The sequence below is a fragment of the Lagopus muta genome, chromosome 23, assembly GCF_023343835.1.
Source record: "Lagopus muta isolate bLagMut1 chromosome 23, bLagMut1 primary, whole genome shotgun sequence".
In the NCBI taxonomy this organism is placed as follows: Eukaryota; Metazoa; Chordata; class Aves; order Galliformes; family Phasianidae; genus Lagopus; species Lagopus muta.
The window spans coordinates 481,272-495,687 of NC_064455.1; the positions used below are offsets into that span (position 1 = coordinate 481,272).

General features: G+C 56.5%; 1 protein-coding gene across 1 annotated transcript; it reads right to left on the reverse strand.

The window, feature by feature from the left end:
• Positions 1–1,130: 1,130 nt before the first annotated feature.
• Positions 1,131–11,301, reverse strand: LIN28A (lin-28 homolog A). Its single transcript, XM_048925554.1, has 4 exons — positions 11,271–11,301; positions 10,392–10,582; positions 2,259–2,443; positions 1,131–1,344 (listed from the first exon to the last, which is right to left on the reverse strand). The coding sequence occupies exons 1-4, from the start codon at positions 11,299–11,301 to the stop codon at positions 1,131–1,133; spliced, it is 621 nt and encodes a 206-aa protein (XP_048781511.1).
• Between the last annotated feature and the right edge of the window lie 3,115 nt (positions 11,302–14,416).

Genomic DNA, 14,416 nt, shown 5'->3' on the forward strand with positions numbered 1-14,416 from the left:
CTCACAGACCCAAATTCCTCCTTAGTCCAGTAGAGAAGGGAGATTCTATTAATACAGTTAAAAAGGAAACAAAACCCAAACATACCAAAAAACACAACCAAAAAGCTCAACAACATGTCAATCCACCTAGCGAGCATCCAGTGAGGTAGATCTACACTTCCAATAGAAACTTTGTCACATCTTTGTGCTGTTAGAAAAAACCCTCCTCTCCGTCCAGCACTGGGCTACAGAGGTATTTTATCCCTGAGATTGCTCGAATACCTGAGAATAAGTTGCAGGAATTAGGTCCTTTCTCTTTCTCTCTTTTTTTTTTTTTCTTCTTTTCTTAAAGATTAAAATATACAAAAATACAAAACCTGAATATTTATATAAAAAAGGCAAAAGAAAAAAAAAAAAAAAAAAAAAAAAGCAAAAACAAAAACAAAAAACCAAACCAAAGACAACAAACAAACCCAAAGATACGTCATTCACGCACATCCTAGTGCAGCTTTCATTTGGCATTGGCTTTGGCATGGTTGGGGTGTCTGGCCTCAGGAGAAGGGCTGTCACTGGGGCCAATAAATAAAGGCAAGGCTGGGGAGGGATGAGGGCAGCCACTGCCACCCCGGGTCCCCATTTTCTTGTACCTACAGGAGGCTCAGCCCAGGGTGCTGATGCAGCATGGGTAGGAGGAGCAGCAGTGTTTGTCCCATGTGGCTTTGATCCACGCAGAAGACTGAGCTCTACTGAGCCGTGTGCTGCTCTCTGGGGAAAATATCAGCACTTCCAGCCCAATTTCAGGGGTGAGGAGCTGAGGGGGCCATGAGGCCGGCCTGCGGGCAGCCCCCCCAGCCCTGCCACTCTCGTCTCTCCCTGCTCCGGCTGTGGGGTGGGGAGCAAGGAGCCACCAGAGCTTCCCTGAGCCGTGCCTCCCTGCTCCTCCTCCTAGCTTCCCAGAGAATTAAGACGAACCTATTTATTTATTAATTTATCTTATCTGAGAGAGGTGCGTTGGATGCTCCCCCTCCTATTTTTGGAGTCACCCCAATGAAAGCTGGGCTTTAAGGAGAATAAGGTTCTGCCCTCATCCCTCCCCATTTGCCTTGCCAAAGCCTCTCCATCCTGGTGTTAGCCCTCCCCGCCGCCCGCCATCATTCCCGGGTTTCGGGGGGCAGGGCTGAGCTGTGCATGTCCTCCTCCTCGCGGAAGTAGGCAGGCTTTCCCTGAGAGCTGGGCGACTGCTGAGCTTTGGCGGGGCAGTTGGCGACCATGTGGCTGATGCTCTGGCAGAAGTGGCATTTCTTGGGCTGCGGAGGCAGCTTGCACTCTTTGGCATGGTGGTCCAGCCCGCCACAGTTGTAGCATCTGCGTGGGGAGGAGAGAGATTCGAGGAGGGGAAACAAAAGGAGAGGGCTCACTGGGGCCGGGGGTGGCCCTTGGGTTTGCTCCCCGGTGGTTTTAGATCTGTCCCAGTGGTGCTGCTGGTACCCAGGAGATGGCAGCAAACCCAAACAACCCAATCAAGAAACAAGCACATGGGGGTGAAATGGGGGGCTCACAGCCCTCTGGCAGCACTGTGGTAATAGACCCTGGGTTTGTGGAAGCTGCATCGCAGGTTACTCCATGGTACGAGCTGCCAGTGCTTGGTGCAACAGGAACAGACAGAATCCAGTTTTCTAACTCACTGGGAAACCCAAAGTTGTGAGCATCTCTCCTTTCCTTCCCCAATTCCTTCTCAACTGATTGGAAGCCCCAAGCTAGGGGGTGCAGCCGCAGCCCTGCTGGGGTGCAGAGTCTTGCTGGGGACACTGAGATCCAGCATCCTGGGCAGCAGGGCTGAGGGGCGGCTGAGAACTGGCTCCAGGGCCCAAGAGCCTCCCTGTAGGAGCCGCTGCCAGGACGTCCGGTCATTTCCTCCCCACAAGCAAGGGTTTCTCTCTGAGAAAATTACCCCTGCCCAGCTCAGCCCAGTGCGGCTCCCACACACAAGGGGAGCGTCAGCCCAGGGTGTCCCCGACCTCTGCCCTCTTGCTTCTGCCTCTCTGCCCTTTCCCCACCAAGCTGCATCTGCCACTCATTAAGTGCTGGAGGAAGTGGCTTTCTTAGAGGAAGGGTCGCTGCCCACACCGTGCCCTGCAGCCCTTGGCCAAAAGTGGGCAGGACAGGGCAACACAAGGGGTCCCTGACCACATAGCCCCCACCAAAGCCCAGCCCCAGGCAGTTCCTGGCACCCGCAGGGCTCAGAGCCAGCCCTAGATCAGGCCCCATCTGCCCCTTACCGGTCTCCTTTCGATCTGCGTTTCTGCAGGCTCTTGCCCTTGGGTCTCCTTTCGCTGCCAATGCAGAAGACGCCCCCTGGGCCGGTCACCCGGATGGACTCCAAACCTTTGGAGGATTTCTTGAAGGTGAATTCAACGGCTTCACCTTCCTTCAGGCTGCGGAAGCCCTCCATGTGCAGCTTGCTCTGAGGAGGAGAGGATGGCAGTCGGTGCTTGCACACCACGAGTCCCATCCCATGGTGCCAGGGTGCTGATGTTCCTCCCCCATACCCAAGGGAGTGGGCATCAGGACTGAGCCTGACTGTGCACTTTTCATCTGTTTGATAATGCAGAGATGAGATGGGCTCACTAACCCAATAAATGAGCTCTGACCCTAATATCTGCAGGGTTTGCTGCAAAATGCTGGCTCTTCACACTGCAAACCTGCAGCCCCCTTCTCTCCTTCCAACCCTGCACTGCACCCTGCAAGCTCCCGAAGCTGCAGGCTGAGAACTCAAAGGGAAATTCAAAACTTCATTTTGAAGAGACAAAGGGATCTCAAGGCTTTGCACATGCACGTGGAGCCCTCCTCTCCTCCCCATTGAAAAGCAGAACAGGAGGGACATGGATGCACGACCAGAGGATTTCACCCCAAACCACAGCTCAGCTGCAGAGGATGCAGCATGCTGGGGTAGGAATTGGGGCCCTCGGGGCAGTGTCCTCTGGTCCCTCCCCGCTGCACTCAGCAGAACAATAAGGAGCTTTTCTCTGGGGCCCAAAGGTTGCTATTGCCTGTTGTGACATAACACGGCTGTTCCCAAAAGCAACTCTCCTCTGGCCTTAGCTCACCCCAACTCTGTGCTGCTTTTGCTTAAAATGCTTAAAAGAGCATCCTTAAAAAGCTGCTGAGCTGGGTGCTAGAGCAGGGTAACCCTAAAGCTCCAGCCCTTTAAGTGCCCCAGCAATGAAGCTGCCATTTGGCTGTGGCTGCTGGGGGCATCCCCTGTCCCACTGGAATCAACGCAGAGCAACACTGAAAGCAAATATGGGGTTTAGAAGAACCCAGGCAGGAGGGGGTGGAAAAATCCACTCTGCTTTTATGAGGCACATCCATTTCAGCAGAACAACATCACAGGGAGAGGAGATGCACCCGACATCTCCTGCCACCCATAGCATGAGCATCGCTGCTGGACCAGCTCTGCCACATCCCAAGCATACATTTGAGCAGAGGTTTTGGTCTGCTTTGTTAGTGGAAGTCTGATGAGCAAAGAGTTAAGAGGGATTTGCTGTCAGAGGGAGGAGCAGCTCTGTGTTGCTGGGCTGGGATTCCTGGCAGAGCTCGGCACTTGCACAGCCGTAGGACCCTGCTTTTATGAATGGAGCATCTCCCATTCATGGGCTGCAAGTTCCCTCACGTGGCCACCCACGCTTCCCACAGGGATGCGACATGGGCACGCTGCCCGGCAAGGACAGCCGCACCACTTCCCTCTTCCTTTTCTGCTACACTCCCAGATCTGTCCGGGATCCACATGGGGACACCCCACAGGAAAGCAGAGAGGGAGGAAATTGAGTTGTTGATGTTTCGGAGTGATTTTTCTCAGTGCAATGTTGCAGGATGTGCATGCATCTGTGAGCGCATAGAAGAAGTGGAAATGCAACGGGGCTTGAGGAACTGCCCCTTTTCCTGCTGATTTTTCCGTTTCCTCTCCCAAACCCCCCATGGGGCTTTCTCCATACTAGTCCCTACCACCACATCCTGGAGTCTGGCTCAGGGTGGGACAAACCACATGGGCAGTGCCACATTACCCACATCTGCTCACCCATGGGGATTGGGGGACCCTCCAGACGGAACCACCTTTTCTGTCTGAGGGCCTCTGCTGCCAAAAACAGTGCCAAAACCCGCTCGACAGGGCCTGCCACCAGTCAGCTCCCTGGTAAGCTGAGTGTAACCATAAACATCAGTACCCAGTCTCAGCTCAGCTTTCCCCAGGCTGTGCATCATGGTGAGGATGCTGAGCATCACCAGGAGGGTGACATGGTTTAGCAGGCATGGTGGTGATGAGCTGATGGTTGTGCTAGATGATCTTAGTGGTCTTTGCCAACCTTCACGATTCTGGGGTGCTGGGCATCATCACCCAGAGGTTGCTGAGTACCACCTAAGCAGGAGACTTGTTCAGAGCATGGAGGAGTTGAGCTCTGCTTGGTGGCACTGGAGGCACTGCTGGAAGCTGGGGGACACGAGGCAGCTGCCTGTGCAGACCTCCATCTCTGGCAGAGATCTCCACTGGGGTGTTTACAGCCCAGCTGTGTTTACACTGCCAGCAACCAAATCTCACCAGCACTCTGCTCCATGCAATGGGTCAAAGCTGCACCATGGCAGGGGGGACCCTGGCACATTCTCTGGGTCCCGCTCTTCATCCATGATCATGATCTCCTTCTTCCCCCATCTCTCTCCCCAGTGCTGCCGCATTTTGGCTGACGAGGAAGAGGAGGACTGGAGCCAAAGCTGCCGCAACATGATGGGGAAGCTATTTATTTTCCAGCAGCGGGTGAGGATGACAACAGCCTCCTCAGCCCCCGGCCCCTCCGCCAAAAGGCCAAAGGAAACGCCCTCTCCCCGGGGAAGGAGGGGGGCAGTGGCCAGGGCACCCCAGCTCTCCCCCCGCTGCAGCCTTTTGAAGTGAGCTGCGAGTGGCTGGTGGTCCCTGCGCATCCCCCTGCCCCCTTCCCAAAACACACACATTGCTGGCATTCCTCTGTTATCAGATAGGTAATCAAACTGCAGCCCATTGAATTAGCTGCATACCTCCTGCATCTGAAAGGAAGGGGCCCAGAGCCCCTGTCCCACACCACACACAAAGCGGGAGCCTTCCCAGGCCTCCACACCCCCCCCCTCCCCAAAAAATAAAGAGAGGAAGGGGGGCCCAGAGCGAGCTGGGGATGCTGGTGAGGGGGAGCGTAGGGGAGGGCCTGGGCTGGGAGCCACCGGGGCTGGCCAGCAAGAACAAAGGGCTGGCCGCGCTCACGCCGGCCAAATTCCAGGAGTTCCAGGCCACGACGGGGGGAGGAAGGGTGGCCGGCATGGACACAGCCCCACTGACCCTCTTCGCTGGCTATGGGGGCTGGCAGCCCCTCTGCTGTGCCGTGGTTGCCCTCCTGAGCTCCACTCCCCATGCACTGGCATGGTGCCGAGGTTTGGGGTCTGGGGTTGGTCTTGGGGAGGTGGTTCTGGTTGGGAGGGTGTGGAGTGACCCCTGGTTCTCAAACACAAAGCATTTGTAATAAAACTATGTTTTGAAGCATAGGTACTGATGGGGTTCTGCTCGTTGTCAGTAGGGTTCAGAGTTAGCCAGTAGGACAAGGAGAAGTAGCAGCACCAACACTGCCTGTCCCCACTCCCTGCGCTGCCAGGCAGCCCCCCTGCAGACCCTACACCCATCCCAAACCCCACCACCGTTATTTAACACAGACAAAGCCACAGCACAAGAGCAGCTGAACGCTGCCCACTGCCCCAGTGCATCCCGCACCCCAATTCTGCCCGTTCCCCCTTCCCCACCTGCACCTCCCACCTCCTCTTCTCATCCCACAAACCCCCCGTTGTGTCCCTTTGGGGTTGGAGCATCCCAAACCCAACACTGCTCCCCAGGCAGCGGCAGAGGTTCTGTGGCAGCCTCGGTTTTGCCCCCACTCTGCTGGGCACTGGAGGGGCTCAGCTGGCCCCAGGGTCACCATTGTCCCCGCGGCCTCCCCAGCGTGACACAAGGGGACGTTTATTCCAGCCAGCCCCGGCCACTCAATCAAATCATCTTTGTGTCCAGAGGGGCCTCGGGCGGAGCAGCCGCTGCACCTCGCCCTTATCTGTACGGGAATTGCTTTGCTTTAAACCGAAATCTCTGGGCAAACAAGCCTGGTGGGATGCTGCTTTAGGAGCAACTCTGAGCTGAGCTGGCCTGGGCAATTGGGGCAGCCTGTGTTTCCCCAGTTTGGGTTTGGCAGAGAGCAGATCCTTCCTCACTCCTGTGCCAGGGGAGCAGAGGGCTTGCGCTCACCCACTTTGGGCTAACACTTGCCCAGCCTGGGCTGGCACAGCCATGATTCCTGTCTGAAATTTCCTCTTCCCAAATTCCACAGCAAATCTTTTCCTGGTGCTGCAGCTTTGGAGCAGAGCAGGGAGCGACTGCCTGCAGCCCAGTGCTGCTGCCAACGCTGGGTAATTGCTGAGCCTGGAAAGAAAGGGTGCTACAGGGATGGGGGAACCCAGCACAGTGAGCACCAAAACATCACCGGAGCTTTCCAGGCTCTGTATTCCTACCCAATTTCCTCAAAGTAAATCCAAAATAAATGCATTTTCTTGCCAAAATAATCAGGCATTCTTTTCATTTTCCACCATAAGCAAGTGAAATGAAACACTAGGTTAATTTGGGTTAAAACAACCCATTCGATAAGGTTCTTTAACAGTCACCTGCCCTAAACCCACATTTCCACTCACTTTTACCAGCCCCAGGTTGCCAAACCTATGTGCTTCCCATCTGCAGGGAGGGGGCAGCGGCAGTGGCCATGCAGAGGCTAATTAGGATCAGCTGCTGCATATTAATTTCATACTCCCATATTGGAGCATGTCCGAGAGCGCAGTACCTTCCCTCAGTCCCCATCCAGGTTATTTTTGGGAGTAAACAAATTTGGGGGGGTGTTCAGAAATGGTGGAGCTGGGGGTGGCCAGGGATGGAGCTCAGAGAATGGGAGAAATCCCATTCATTTGGACCATTTTCTCTCGCAGACCATGTAAGGGTTTTTTTCTCTCCCAGCCGTCACCCTGGGGGCTCGAGAGCAGCGGATGGGGGAAGGGAGGTGCCTGCAGCCATCAGTTAATCTTTAGACAGAGACAGGAGGCTTTTTTTTGTGTGTGTGCATCTTGAGGGAGGTTTCAGGCTGGGATAAAGCCGCTCTCTTTCACGATTTGCCATCAGACAGACGCGGCATTCCCAACAATTCCCATTGCCAGGACGCGGCAGTGTATTTTGCAATGTAATTTTATCCCTGCACTTATTTAAAAATAATAAAAAAAAATAATAATAGAAACAAAAACAAAGGGATTGCTCGCTCCTCCCCTCGAAAGCAGAGGCCAAAGTGCATCTCTGCCCCATGGAGCCCTTCCGAGGGGACGTGCCCCATCCCACAGCTCCATCCTGCACCCGCGGAAGCATCGCACACCAGACTGGAAAACAGATTTTTATGCCCCTCTGCCCTCATAGGCATCGCTGCTCCAATGTGCTGCCTGTTCCCTTTCCCATGGGGCTGCATCCTGCCCCATAGCTCAGCCCTGCAAAGGCAGAACCCCTCAGTCCAGGGAGAAGCCTCCTGTGTGTGCCTTTGCAGTAACTGGGATGGGGCTGCCCTCCAACACGTGCTTTTCTTAAAACCTCCCATCGTGCTTGCTTCCCATCAGCATCAGTCCTGGCTGTGCTCAGGGGCACGGCGCCAACCCAGGGAGCCCTCATGGAACCTACAGCAGAGAGGTGGCCCCTCTGTGCTGTTCCCCACACCCCTTGGTGGGGATGGAGCCCCATGCCCTCAGCACCAGCCCCCTTGAGGCCAATGACACCTGGGGAACCACGGCCCCCTGCCTGGGTAGGACACGATGGCCACATCCTGGCCACATCTCTGGTATGGCCACTTGGGACCATGTCACCAAGATTTCAAAAAATGAACCATTGCAGCAACCCTGAGTCCCAGCTGCACCCAGCAGCTCTCCATGCCAAAAATCATGAAAAGCAGCAAAACTACCAAACATTCTCACTTTTATCTAGGATTTCAGCTTGTTAGGTTGGATAAATACTCTGAGACACAGAGATGAGATGCAGAAAGGCTGGGAGCAGCCTCATCCCCTCTGCTCTCAGCCAGGGCTGTGGGGCAGTGCTTGCTCTACTGCAGGCATTGAGCTCTGGGAATGCTGCAATGGGGCACTCAGACTTCCCCTCTCATCCCTGCACCATTGCAAGCCCAGGACCACAGCCCCCAAATGAATCCATCTCCAGTGTCCAGGGGAGGCATTTTAACCCAAATGCCTCATTTTGAGCTCACAATGAGAGGGAAAGGCAGCCCTGGAGGAGCCCTGTTAGTCTCCTGTCCTGCCGAGATTTTAATCTCTTTGTGATCAGATAAAGGGGGAGAGAGATGGAGACGCACTCCCTGCAGAGCGGGGCCATTCAGACCTGGTTCCTGTAATAAAGTGATTTAATAGATCTAAAGAGGCCAATTCCCTTCTTTTTCCCACAATTACTTCCTGTGGGTCATCATTCACATATGTAAATGAAGAGGGGAGGGCTCTGGGGGGGCTCTGGTTGTTGTACCCCAATGGTTGGGTGGGTGCCGGGTGCAGCACCCTGACCCGATACTGGCTTTTGCCCTTTAGGTCTGACCTGCTCTCCCTGGGTGCTCAGCAGGGTCGAAGCGATGCTGGCAATGCCCTGCAGTGGGACAGTCCCAGTTGGCTTCACTGCGGGAAAGCAGTGACTTTACACCAAAAGCAAATGGAGTGGTGATGGAAACACTGCATCAACCCCAAATGGCCTTACTGCTGGCGGCTGCGTGCGCCAGGAGCATCCAGGCTCTGCTGCATACATCCGGGCAGTGAGAATCACGCACTCACTCTGGGCTCCCCAGTGCCACCCCGTACCCTAAACTGCCCAATGCTCACTGCCTTCTAAGCACCAAACCCTGCTCTGGTCTCTGTGGCCCCAACAAATGGGGAGTGCCAGGAGGACACCCCACTCATCCTCTTTTCCTGCAGGAATGTGAGCAAGAGCAATCAGGAAACCAGACTGCCTGGAGGCAATAAAGCCTGGGGAGAGGGGCAGGAGGGAGGCTCCCCCCCACTGACACAGCGCTGATATGCAAAGACCCATTTGCTGCCCCTGGGAAGAACCCGGAGCTCTGCTTTCTCTGGCAGTTTTGGAGACCTCAGCCTGAAATCCAACAGCGCTTCTGCACAGCGGCTCCTACAAAGAAGGGGTTCGGTTTTCCCCTATTGCCCTTTTTGCCAAAGGAGGGCTGGGAGCTCCTCAGGACCTATCACCAGCATCACTCCGTCGCCATCCTGCGCCCAATCAAATGCACAAAACCACCCGAGTTTGCTCCAAAGACATCCTTATCCCCTGCACTCCCATACTGCTTCCCATCCCCAACAGCTTCTTCTCTCCCTGCTTCCTGGAGGAGCGGGAGCCCAGGTTCAGTGCACAGCCCCGTTGCCAAGCACCCAGCACCGAACCCATATCTCCCTCCCAGCACTGCCCACATGGCCCCAGTTCGGGCTCCATCTCCAGTCCCATTTCCCCAACTCCTGCACATGGTCCCCACCGGGGCTGGATCCATTCTCCACTGAAGTGTCTTTGAGCAGCCACAGCTCCAAAGCTGCAGTCTCCCTGGGCTCAGGACACCAGCCTGACGCATGCAGGTCAAACCCGGACACAAAACCACAGTTATGGTATGGAATCCATAGGGGCACATGTGTGACCCCGCATGCTTTGTGCCATGCAGGATGAAGTGCAGCCCTAGCCCACTGACTGCACACTGCAGCAGGACTTTGCCCCCCACAACGCAGCAGAGGGACCGAGTGTATGTCATCATGTTATGGGTGGTTTTGTTTCCCCAGTTGCCAGGGTTGAGCGTCCCCGGGCTCACGTGGACTGAACCCCCACCCACAGAGGATGAGTTTGGGAAAGCCCCATCCTGCATCCCTGTGTGGGGCACCGAGCACCCTGTACCTGGCAGTGGGGGAAACGCAGCTCTTTTCCCTTTCCCTCCATGGGGTGAGCAGCATCCCTGCTCCGCTGTGCCCTATGTATCCCTTTTTCCACCAACGGGCACCTGCCCCTCTGCATCCAGCCCTCCAAAGAGCTCCCCAGTGAACCGCGGTGAGAAAATTAAACGATCCCAAGGATCAGTTTACGGCGTCGCTCCCTGGAGAGCAATCCAAGGGCTGCACTGCCCTTCTCTGCCCTCCTCTCCCGAACACGGGGGGTCCCATCACCCCCACAACACCAATTTGGGATGGCAGTAGCAACGGTCCCCACCGTGCCGGCGGTACGGAGATCCGCAGGGCAGCATCTGGAGCTGCATCCCAGCACCTCCAGCCCCAAACCCGCCGCAGCGCACCTGGTGCACGAAGACATCGACGGGCGAGTCCAGCGTCGCGCCGCCCTTGGCGGTCATGGAGAGGAAGCCGAAGCCCATGCGGACGTTGAACCACTTACAGATGCCGGAACCATGCAGGGGTTGGGACTCATTCTCGGCTTTGGGTGAATCTCCGTCCGGCTCCTCGCCCGGCTCCTCGCCCGGCTTCGCACCTGGGGAGAGAGCCAGCGAGCACCTGAGTGGGGCTGGGGGGGTCCCGAACCCCCCCCCCCCCCGGGAAGGAACGGAAAGAGCCCGAGGTTGGGTCCTGCTGGATGGGAAAGGCAAAATAATGACCACCGTGACCCAAACGCGGCGATCCGCTGAGCCCGCACGTGTGTGCGTGTGGGATCGCCGTGCGACCGGGGTGGGAGCGCTGGGGCTGTTCTCCAGCCTGAAGTGTTTAGGCAAGAAAAAATTAAAAAAAAAAAAAAAAAAAAGAATTAAAAAAAAAAAAAAAGAAAAATGCATCGCTAAAAACAAACAAACAAAACAAAAAACAAAGACGGAGAATTTAAGAAAAAAAAAAAAAAAAGAAGAAAAAGAAAAATGAAAAGATATTGGAAAAAAAAAAAATCCCAAAAGAACAAAAGCGGAAAAATTCCCCTAAAACACCGACCCGACCCTCCGATGAGGATTCCCCGCAGCACCGGGAGCTCTGCTCCCCACTGACCCCAACCCGGCAGCCCTGAGCTCCTGCGCTCAGCCCGGCGCTGGGCTGGGAAAAAAATCCCCCCACGCCGGGCCCGGGGCACAGCGGGGCACAGCGGGGCTGGGGGGCTCCCAGACCACCGTCGGACTCTGCCGCCGTTATTAATAATCGCGGAGTCGAGGAGGGCTGCGACAATAATATAACTTAACCTGCGAACTGCTGGTTGGAAACAGACCCCATCCCGACACTCGCTTGCAAATTCCGAGTTGTGGCTGTTACCGCCTCCTCCTCCCTCCTCCTCCTCGGCCAGCTTTGAGGGTATCAGCCCAAAAAAAAAAAAAAAAAAAAAAAAAAAAAAAAAAAAAAAAAAACCAAAAAAAAAAAAAAAAAAAAAAAAGCAACAAAAAAGCCCGGCTTAGACCCCGACAGGAGGGAGCCGGGAGAGGTTTGACTCCATCTTCACTCCAACAATAGGGGTGGGAGGGAGCGGGAGGGTTTTTTCAAAGGCTCCCAAATTCTCGCAGACAATAGCGGCCCCCGCTGCCCCCCCCCTCACCCCCAACCCGGGCCGGGACCCACCCGCGGGACTGGGGGGCGCCGGGCCCCGCTCCGCCATCCCGCCCCCACGTGATCCTAATTAACCCCCCTTCCCCCCCCGCTAATAGCGACACATTCCGGGAGGGATTTGGGGGGGGGGCGGTGTGACCCCCCCACTTAGGGGCGAGGCCACCTGTCAAGGGGAAGACACGGGGAGGAGGTGGGACCCCCCCCACCCATACCCGGACTCGGGAGTTCCCCACGCCGTTTCGCCACCTGCGAGCCGCTCGGGTCACGCGTGGGGCCGGGCTTTTGGGGGGTAGAGGTGGCACCGAGGGAAAGCGAGCGCTTCTTGGGGACGCCACGACCTTCCCGCAGCCTCATCCCAATTGCTGCACGCGGGATCAACCCGAGACCCCGACTTCATCCCAGCTCCCCCCCCACCCACGCGTGGCTGCGGGGAGAGCGGGCCCGGGGCCGGGCGGGACAAAGGGCCGAGTGACCGCAGCTCCATTTCCGGCGGGAGGACACTGCCCGCGGCCTCCCCGCCCCGCGGGGGCACAGCGCCTCCCGCAGCCTCCGCGGCCCCGCGCGGTGCGGGCAGCGCGTGGGCCGCCCCAGCTGTCTGTGATCTCCTCTGCCAGCGCCCCCCCCCCAGCCCCCGGCGCTTCCACGGGAGGTCGATGTAGCATCGTCTACGCCGAGAGCCGCCTCCCCACGCGGGCCTCCGAACCGCGTGGCCCCACTGCGTGGGGAAGGGGCAGCGCGCGGGGTTGGCGCACGGAAAGCAGCGAGGGCGGCCGTGGAGGGGAGCGGAGGTTCGGGCCGCGGGGAAAATCCCGCGTGGGGATCCGCGCGGGGGGCGCCGCCGGGCCGCGCGCTGTGGAGCTGTCCGCAGTGCTGAAGCGCGCACTGTCCAGGGTTCTGCGCGACGGTTGCCTTCATCCTCCTCTTCCTCTTCCTCCTGCTCCTCATCCTCCTTCTCTTTCTCCTCTTCCTCTTACCCTTTTCTCGCCCCGCTCACCGCCGGACCCCTCCACTCCCCGGAGTTCCATGTAGCCCCATCCCTGCTGAGCTCTTCTGGGTTTAGGGGATGGAGGAAGAAGAGGAGGAAGAGGAGGTCGGTTTTCCTCTTTGCAGACGAGGGCAGGGAGGTGGGTGAACTGGGCCTTGGTGGTTGTGAGGACACAGCCCTGGTGCCCGCAGCCAGTTGAGCCTCGATGACCTCATTGCAGCAGGGATGGGCAGAGCAGGAGGCACTGCTACCAGCACGCAGCGGTGTTAATAATGCAGTGATGCTCATAGGTTGTCCATCATCTTTACACCAGTGACAACGGGGATAGACGTGGTGGGTGGAATCCACACTAACAAGTCTCTTATCCCAACACCATTCTTGAGTCAAGTCCTCAGAGACAGCGAGCAATCTACTGTAGTAGGAGATAAGAGTCTGGCTGGATGCTCTTCCTCCCACCCACTATGGCAACAGAAAGGACAGATGGAGAGTCCTTCTATTCCTTCGCCATGTGCCATCATAAGCGACCAAGCTCCCTGTCCCGCTCCCCCTCCCGCTCTTTGGGGACCTCTTTGTGCCACTTCCATCCCCGCTTCCCACCAACACGCAGCGGTTTGCTGTGTTCCCCATTCCCTGCTCCTGGGATCGCCGCTCCGGGACTGTCCAAGGGAGCGGCAGCGTTTGGCACCCTCTCCTGGCCAACCTGAGGCAGCTCGCTTTGATTCTCTTTTTCCTTTGCAGAATAATTTGGATATGGGTGTGGAGTGAGAAAATAAAAATAAAAAATTGGTGTGCTCTTTCTTGTCACTTCTTTCCTCCCTTGCTTCCTGCCAACACCATCTCTTAACAGTCCCCAGTTTCTGCCCATCCTCGGTGACCGCCCAACTACACAACCCCTAGCACAGCACCTCCAGGCAGTGTCCTACTGGGATCTGTCCTATCCACCCCCTGTCCTGGCGTCCTCTTTCCGTGTGTGGTGTATTTGTTTTTGGGGCCTGTTGAATGGCACATGTGAACGGGAAGGGGACTCCTTCCTGTTCTTTCAGAGCCAGTCACTGCGCCTGGCTCCGCTTCAAGGGAATAGCCCGCAAAGCGTCCGCTTTCACAAATAATGGCTTCATTAGATTGAAAGAAGTGGACAGTGACCTCTCTGAAATGGACTTTCTGACCCCTGCTGACCTCTGGCCCCAGCTCTGACAGACGGTAAATCTTCCCCTATGCACACGGCTGGGGTGAGAGACAGCAGTGCCCGACCCAGTGCCAGGCACCACTGAGCCACCCAGCCCACTGGTTCCCAGCCCCAAAGGATGAGGCCTGGGGGCCATGTGAAACCAGTTGTATGGGGTATAGATGTGGCAAACATGGGGACTGGTGTCTTTTTGGTGCTGTGGGTCAGGTTGACGGCTGGCCTCAATGGTTGCCTCTGTGGTGTCACCTCCCAGCATTGGCAGCACCAATATGTGATGATCAGAAAGGTACAGAGCCCGCTTTGGGGTGAATCAAGCTGTCCCCCTGCCCATCCCGTTGGGCTTAGCCCTCCTGGCTGCACATGCAGAGCCTACTGCCACCTCTCTCCCCATCAGCACAGCCCCAGTGGGTGCTGACAACCATTGTGTGGCCAACTCACCCCAATTCTTCCAGTTTTCTGTTGGGGAAACTGAGGGACATCAGGGATCCCAAAGCTGGTGCTTGCCACCATGGCGTGGTCCCCAGCCACCCTGGTGCCACCCACCTCCCTCCTCCCGGCATTGTGCACATGCCGCTGACCTTTGGCTACGAAGCAATCAATAACTGAGGTTGTGGTGC

Bases quoted from the DNA above. Each gene is read 5' to 3' on its own strand.
- LIN28A (XM_048925554.1), bottom strand. From the start codon at position 11,301: ATGGGGTCTGTTTCCAACCAGCAGTTCGCAG. The intron at 10,583-11,270 runs GTTAAGTTATAT...CTCTCTCCCCAG, and splicing joins TTCCAACCAGCAGTTCGCAG to GTGCGAAGCCGGGCGAGGAG. The intron at 2,444-10,391 runs GTGCGCTGCGGC...TCTCCTCCTCAG, and splicing joins TCGATGTCTTCGTGCACCAG to AGCAAGCTGCACATGGAGGG.